The 7,794-nt window shown below is 45.4% G+C and overlaps 1 protein-coding gene across 3 annotated transcripts in view; it reads left to right on the top strand.

The window, feature by feature from the left end:
* The window catches only part of PLD5 (phospholipase D family, member 5), a 132,004-nt gene extending 126,122 nt beyond the window's left edge, over window positions 1–5,882 (top strand). For all 3 annotated transcript variants that reach the window (XM_005882439.2, XM_014530105.1, XM_005882438.2), the window contains one exon: window positions 4,870–5,882. In XM_005882439.2, the coding sequence (XP_005882501.1) occupies window positions 4,870–5,126 (257 nt within the window). In that variant the 3' untranslated portion in view covers window positions 5,127–5,882. The remainder of the gene's footprint in view (window positions 1–4,869) is intronic.
* The last annotated feature ends 1,912 nt before the right edge of the window (window positions 5,883–7,794 follow it).

Raw genomic sequence — 7,794 nt, 5'->3', positions numbered from 1 at the left:
GTTGCCTTCACATTGTTTAATGGCTTGAGAGCTCATTTCTTCTTAGTGCTGAATGATGACTAACCTGCTATAAACACCCGTGTGCAGGTTTCATACCAAGGAGCGTGATTGCTGAATCATACGGTAAGAGCGTGTTTAGCTTTGTAAAGACACTCCCAGGCCGTCTTCCAAAGTGGCTGCACCGTTTTGCCTTCCCACCAGCAATGAATGAGAATTTCTGTTGCTCCACAACCTCGCCTGCGTTTGGTGATGTCAGTGTCTGGATTTTGGCCCTTCTAAGAGGTGTGTCATGGCATCTCCTTGTTTTAATTTGCATTTCCCTGGTGACGTGTGATGTGGAGCGTGTCTTCATAGACTTGTTTGACATCTGTTTATCTTCTTTGGTGAGGTGTCTGTTAAGGTCTTTGGCCCATTGTTTCATTGGGTTTTCCATTTCCTTATTGTTCCGTTTGAAGAGTTACTTGTCATTTTGGACAACGATCCGTTCTCAGACGTGTATTATTTGCAGGTATTTACTTCCAACGTGTGGCTTATCATCTTCTCTTCTTGACGGTGTCTTGCACAGAGCCAATTCATTAATTTTAATTAAGTTCAGTTCATCAATTATTTCTTTCATGGATCGCGCCTTTAATGTTGTATCTAAAATCTTCACCCAACACCAAGTCATCTAGATTTTTCTCCTTGGAGTCTTAGAGTTTTGCATTTTACATTTTGGTCGATGATCCACTTTGAGTTAATTTTTGTGAAGGGTGTAAGGTCTGTGTCTAGATTCTTTTTTTTAATATTTTTTATTGGTTTTTGAGAGAGAGAAGAAGGGAGAGGGATAGAGAGATAGAACATCGATGACAGAGAGACATCGATCGGCTGCCTCCTACACGCCCCCCAGTGGGGATTGAGCCCACAACCGGGGCATGTGCCCTGACCGGGAATCAAACCTATGACCTCTCGGTTGATGGGTCGATGCTCAACCACTGAGCCACGCTGGCTGGGCTAGTTTCATTTTTGCATCTATTTGCCCTGTTGTCCCAGCACCATTTATTGAAAAGACTATCTTTGCTCCATTGTATTGTCTTTGCTCCTTTGTCAAGATCAGTTGACTATATGTGTGTGGGTCTATTTCTTCTAAAATCTTCACCCAACACCAAGTCATCTAGATTTTTCTCCTTGGAGTCTTAGAGTTTTGCATTTTACATTTTGGTCGATGATCCACTTTGAGTTAATTTTTGTGAAGGGTGTAAGGTCTGTGTCTAGATTCTTTTTTTTAATATTTTTTATTGGTTTTTGAGAGAGAGAAGAAGGGAGAGGGATAGAGAGATAGAACATCGATGACAGAGAGACATCGATCGGCTGCCTCCTACACGCCCCCCAGTGGGGATTGAGCCCACAACCGGGGCATGTGCCCTGACCGGGAATCAAACCTATGACCTCTCGGTTGATGGGTCGATGCTCAACCACTGAGCCACGCTGGCTGGGCTAGTTTCATTTTTGCATCTACCTGCCCTGTTGTCCCAGCACCATTTATTGAAAAGACTATCTTTGCTCCATTGTATTGTCTTTGCTCCTTTGTCAAGATCAGTTGACTATATGTGTGTGGGTCTATTTCTGGGCTCTGTTATTGTAATGCATTTTTAATTGAGTTTATTTTACCCATAGCATTTTAGCAAGACATTAATTCCCTAGAGCAAAGCATAATTCTAGTACAAAAATATTTAAAGGGCTTCAAGAGGAAAATTCATTGATAATTTAAATAAGTATCAGCATGTTCTGGAAAGCTCTGAAGTCATCACCCAGACACCCACTGAGAATTCTGAATTAATAAAAATCCACACTAGACCCTGCACAGAATTACAGCTCTATTAATTTTCACGAGACTTACAGAAGAATCTCCAAACAGCATCATCTCTCTGATTGTTAAGTCTCCAGAGTATATCTGAGTCAAGCTTGGCAAACTCGTCTGGAGAATGGTTTGGACGATGAGAGGACTGGCCAGGGGTGGCGGGTGATTGAAGACACAGGAAAGGCTCACGAGGCCCATACACCTTCCCAGTGAGATGGTTTGTGCCATCGCCACGGTGATCTTGCGGCTGGCACCACAGTTCTGGCCTCTGGGGCCTACACCTGCATCTGGAAGCTGATTGGTCGTCTCTAAAGAGCTGGGTGAAACCATCCCAACTGAGAGAAAGACTGAAGCCTACGATTGTGAAGTTCAGCCAAGCCATTAGGATGAGAAGAAACCCGTGATCACACTAGGATAGGGATGCCTGCGTGGGCCTGTGAGGATAGCCTACAGCTATATTCCTGAGAAGAACTCATTAAAGCTTCTGGGAATCAATAGAGATTCTATTGTATTGAAGGAAAAGGCTGAATTTCACAGAAGAAGGCTTGAAAATCTCATCCCTTCCGGCCCCTCATTTTTTCCCTTCCTTGTGCTACCCCTAAGCATATTCTTTTTTAATTTTTTAAAAATATATTTTTTATTGATTTCAGAGAGGAAGGGAGAGGGAGAGGGAGAGGGAAATAGAAACATTGATGAGAGAGAGAGAGAATTGCTGCCTCCTGCACGGCCCCTACTGGAGATTGAGCCCACAACCCGGGCATGTGTCTTTGACCAGAATCAACCCCAGGACCCTTCAGTTCGCAGACCAAATGCTCTATCCACTGAGTCAAACCAGCTGGGGCCAAAGCACATTTCTATGTGTGTTTCCTTAAGAGGGTGTGGTCTACACAGGTGATTGGAGCAGAGATCCCAGGATGTGCCCTGATGCGCCAGCCCTAGGGGCTGCCGTTGAAGTCCAGGGTGCCATGCACAGTTAGCACAAGGCACGCCTTTAGGATCAGAGGTGACGTGGAATGGAAGCTAAATGTGGGCCGTGGAGTCAGACCTGGCTTTGAACCACACCCCTAAGGGATGGGGACAAAAGTATGATTAGGATCGCCCAGCAGGCCTGGCTCAGTGGTTAAGAGTCAACCCATGAACCAGGAGGTCGAGGTTCGATTCCCAGTCAGGGCACATGCCTGGGTTGGGGGCTCAATCCCTAGTGTGAGGCATGCAGGAGGCAGCCTAACAATGATTCTTTCTCATCACTGATGTTTCTGTCTCTCCCTCCGTCTCCCTTCCTCTCTCTGACATCAATAAAATAAATAAATAAAAGGTTGACCACATGTGAGTGACTTAGATGTGATTAGCCCATAATGGGACCCATCCCAGCCTTACCATCTGTTATGGGCTGAATCGTGTCCTCCCAACATTCATAGATTGAGTCCTAACCCCAGTACCTCAGAACATGACCTTATTTGGAGATAGGGTCTATCTAGACAGAGGTAATCAAGTTGCAATGAGATCATTGCGGTGGGGCGGGTAGGAGAGGAGGGGGGAGGCCCTAATCCCAGTTGACTGGTGTCCTTATAAAAGGGGACATTTGGCCGTAGCTGGTTTGGCTCAGTGGATAGAGCATCGGCCTGCGGACTGAAGGGTCCCGGGTTCGATTCCAGTCAAGGGCACGTGCCCAGGTTGCAGGCTCCATTCTCAGTAGGGGGGCATGCAGGAGGCAACCGATCTATGATTCTCTCTCATTATTGATGTTTCTATCTCTCTCTCCCTTCCTCTCTGAAATCAATAAAAATATATTTTAAAAATAAAAATAGCCGAAACCGGTTTGGCTCAGTGGATAGAGCGTCATGTCTCTCTCTCATCGATGTTTCTGACTCTCTATCTCTCTCCCTTCCTCTCTGTAAAAAATCAATAAAATATATTAAAAATAAAATAAAATAAAGTAAAATAAAAATAAAAAAGGGGGACATGTGAGCACAGGCGTGCGCAGGGGGAAGACCATGTGAAGAGGCAGCATCCACAAGCCCAGCCGAGAGGCCTGGCCTGAGCTTCCCGCACAGCCCTCGGAGGGAACCAGCCCGGCCCACACCTTGACATTGGACTTTGGGCCTCCAAACTGTGAGACAGTACATTTCTGTTGTTCAGGCCACCAGCCTGCAGTGCTTCATTACAGCTGCCTTCTTCGCAAGCGAATACACTTGCCGACCGCACACTCATAGTGGAGCCCGCTGTCCAGCAGCGGCCCCATTTCTGGGCTGAGGAGCCGGAACCGGAAACGGGGGAATGAGTCGAGCCCAAGAGAGGAGTGTGTTGCCTCTTCGGACAGGAACTGGCCCTCCTTTTCCGGCCCCAGCTTTTCCTTGGATGTGAAGCTGCAGAGCATTATATTCAGCATCCCTCGTCTGTCCGTGCGGATTAGACGTCGTCGCTCTGAGGAGGTGGTAACTGTTCGCAGGGTTTTTAAGCGGATTCCTGCACATTTGAAATGTTGCCGTGTTTAGTGTGTCTTGTGAATGTCAATAAGAAATAACATTTACAAAAACGAGCAGCAGATCCCTTGTTGTGAGTTTCAAGCTGAGCACAGCTGAAGAAGATGCGAAAATCGCACGCGAATATTAATCTGCCATATGTAAGCCTTCTTGGAATTGTTTTTCTCGGAGCTGTCGACACAATTTAGTCGCCCTGTCGCCATCCCCGGGTGTTTATTTCATTACATATATTTAAATATATATATATATATTATTGATTTCATAGAGGAAGGGAGAGGGGAGAGAGAGATGGAAACATCAATGATGAGAGAGAATCATTGATCGGCTGCCTCCTGCACGCCCCCTACTGGGGATGGAGCCCGCACCCCGGGCGTGTGCCCTTGACCAGAATCGAACCTGGGACCCTTCAGTTCCCCAGGCCGACGCTCTATCCACTGAGCCAGACCAGCGCGGGCCATTATATGTTGAATGGACTCTGCTGTGCATTGCACTGTATGGGGAACATCCCCCAATGGATCTTCACCATTTCTTTACTTTGTTCGTTTGCAGGAAACTTTGACTGGGTAGGGAACGACTTCACCCAGAATGCGGGCACGGGCCTCGTCATCAACCAAGCGGACGCGAGGAATAACATGAGCATCATTAAGCAGCTGAAAGATGTGTTTGAGAGGGACTGGTACTCACCCTACGCCAGGAGCTTACAGCCAACCAAACAGCCGAACTGCTCCAGCCCGTCCGATCTCAGCCCTCCCTCCCACAAAACTGCCACGTACAACACGTGTGGGAAGGACCCCGCGAGCGTATAGCATGAACGAACACGCTGACGGACCACTTGTGTTTCATATTTATATCTAAAGGACGGGAGGAGAGAAGAACCATTTGATATGTCTTTTTTTAGGGGAAAAGCACACTTATTAAAAAATAATCTTTGAATGCCATGCCCTATCTAACCACATCTTTAGGGGCTTGTATACTCCCTTTAAGACTTTTGTACTTGTCACTTCTGACGGAGAATGTCATTCCGGCTTGGGAGTTCGTTTTCACGTTTGCATACCAATTTGAAGGCTTTGACGCCTCCTCCTTTCTAGTTTTAGAACATTTCTGCTGGCCCACGTGGTCAGTGCTTAGGAAGCTTCGCATGAGGCAGGCTCTTTGCTATTCTGCAACCACTGGCTTAGAGGAGAGGGAGGGTTTGACCTTGGACAAGAGGTCAAGCCAAGTCTTCATCCTTGTCAACCGTCTCCAAGACCTGTCCAGTCATCTAGGCGTGAACTCCTCATGCCATCCTCCAGTAACTCTTGGAAAATACTTTTCTTGCCTCCGTGTTTATTTTCTTCTAATACCATAGATTTTCTTTTGTGTCATTTTCTCTTCTCATAAAATGTTCTCATGCTCTAGTGTGGCTATACTTACCTCAACACTAGTTCCAAGTAGGATATGTTCTGAAAGTGTATGAATTCCTCAGAATGGATACAAAATGGACATAGCAATTATTTTTTCAAATATATTTTTATTGATTTCAGAGAGGAAGGGAGAGGGAGAGAGAGAAACATCAACGATCGGCTGCCTCTTGCATGCCCCGCACTGGGGATAGAGCCCGCAACCCGGGCATGTGCCCTGACTGGGAATCGAACCGTGACCTCCTGGTTCCTAGGTTGACGCTCAACCACTGAGCCACGCCAGCTGGGCAGAAATAGCAATCTTTAATTTCCACCTTTCAACTGCATTTTTCTCTAGCAAGTTGATATTTTAAAACCATAGCCAGGAATCTGTATCCTTTCTCTCAAGTTCGGAAAAATTATGTAGCCCCCTGCTAATAGCCAGCAAACGATTAAGTCTGTATTATGGAGACTAAGTCATTTTTCACATTTTTGTTTACTCTATGGTATTAGAAAGGAACAATCTCTATGGGCCAGTGGATTTGAATTTCTTTAGAATCGTTATGCTGTTAAGAGTATGCCAGCAAACGTTTATAGAGCTATTTAATATACCTTCTGCTATTTAATACACCTTCTGCTGTTTAATATACCTTCTGCTATTTACTATACCAAATGCTTTTCAGAGAAATGCAATTTAAATACTGTGCTTAACATATTTTACTAAGAAACAAGAATATTGGATTATTGTTCTATACTGTCATTGTGTGTTGTTTTCTATCTATCTATCCGATGCATAACCCTATATTAACAGAGACTGTTGCTATACTCGAGAGAGGCCTGGCCTCCCCACCACCCGGAGCAGGCGGCCTCGGGACGCCCAGTCTTACTGTGGCTCCTGGCTCTCTCCTTGGCCTCGGGTTTCTGTTGGTCATGTAGGGACAGTAACTACTCACCTACCTCGCGAAGATGTTGTTACGGTAGGAAATATTTATAACTTGTTTTGGAATCAAAAGAACCTATATAAATGCTAAGCATTACGATGTAGAATCTGTTTCTTGAAATCATCTTTTGGGATCCTCAGAGAATCCATGCCAGGTTCTCCCAGAGAGTCTGAAAAGGAAACCCAGTCCATAGCTTCCGGTTGCAAATGGGGAGGGACACGGCCACGCGGAATCCCTGCCGGACATGGGGACGGTCATCGTCACTTTGGGTCACTTTGGCATCAGTAACATCAATATAATACCTGACATTGTGCAAAGGATTGTCCGTTAGGACCGGCAGGGACGTGTTTTCAGAGCAAAGGAATGCCATCTTAGTTACTTTTTTCTATTTCTAGAGATTTATTTCTAATGTGCCATAGAGTGATGGGGAAACCCATAAATCTTATCCATTGGTGTAGAGTGGCTATTGTTGGGCATCTAGCAGTTAGATAACTTCCTTTCTTGTTGTTTCCAAATATCGCTTTACTGGATATTTAACAGATAGTGGAGAGAGCCGTTTTTTTTTTTAATATATCTTTATTGATTTCAGAGAGGCAAGGAGAGGAAGAGATAGAAACACCAATGATGAGAGAGAATCATTGATCAGCTGCCTTCGGCACACCTCCTACTGGGTATTGAGCCTACAACCCAGGCATGCACCCTTGACCTAATCGAACCCGGGACCCTTCAGTCCACAGGCCAATGCTCTATCCACTGAGCCAAACCAGCTAGGATGAGAGCTGTATTTTTTGAAGGGTAGCGTGTTTTTATGAATAACTGAGGTATTCTTACTGAAATTCTTCATCAAAAATGACCAGCCCATAAGACTCTACACATTTACCAATACCAACCCTTGTTTGAGTGGAGTCACCCAGCCAGGCACCCAGTAAAGTAGAGGTGGTTTTGGTGATGGGTTTTTTTTTATTTGTTTGTTTTTTAAGAAAGGAAGCAAAGAGGAGGCATGGAGACAAACATACCACACTCCATCCCGGACAAAGCAAGCCCCCTGGGCTGATTATGAAAAGTACATAGGAAGGGAGGAGAGGTGACTGCGTCCTTGTTAGTTCTCAAGTTGTCTCTTGAGTATCTGTCACAGCCATGGGACAAGCATCGGC

This window comes from Myotis brandtii, unplaced genomic scaffold (genome assembly GCF_000412655.1).
Source record: "Myotis brandtii unplaced genomic scaffold, ASM41265v1 scaffold717, whole genome shotgun sequence".
Lineage (NCBI taxonomy): Eukaryota > Metazoa > Chordata > Mammalia > Chiroptera > Vespertilionidae > Myotis > Myotis brandtii.
The sequence above is the reverse complement of the archived record's forward strand: the minus strand, read 5'-3'. Positions and strand labels throughout refer to the sequence as shown.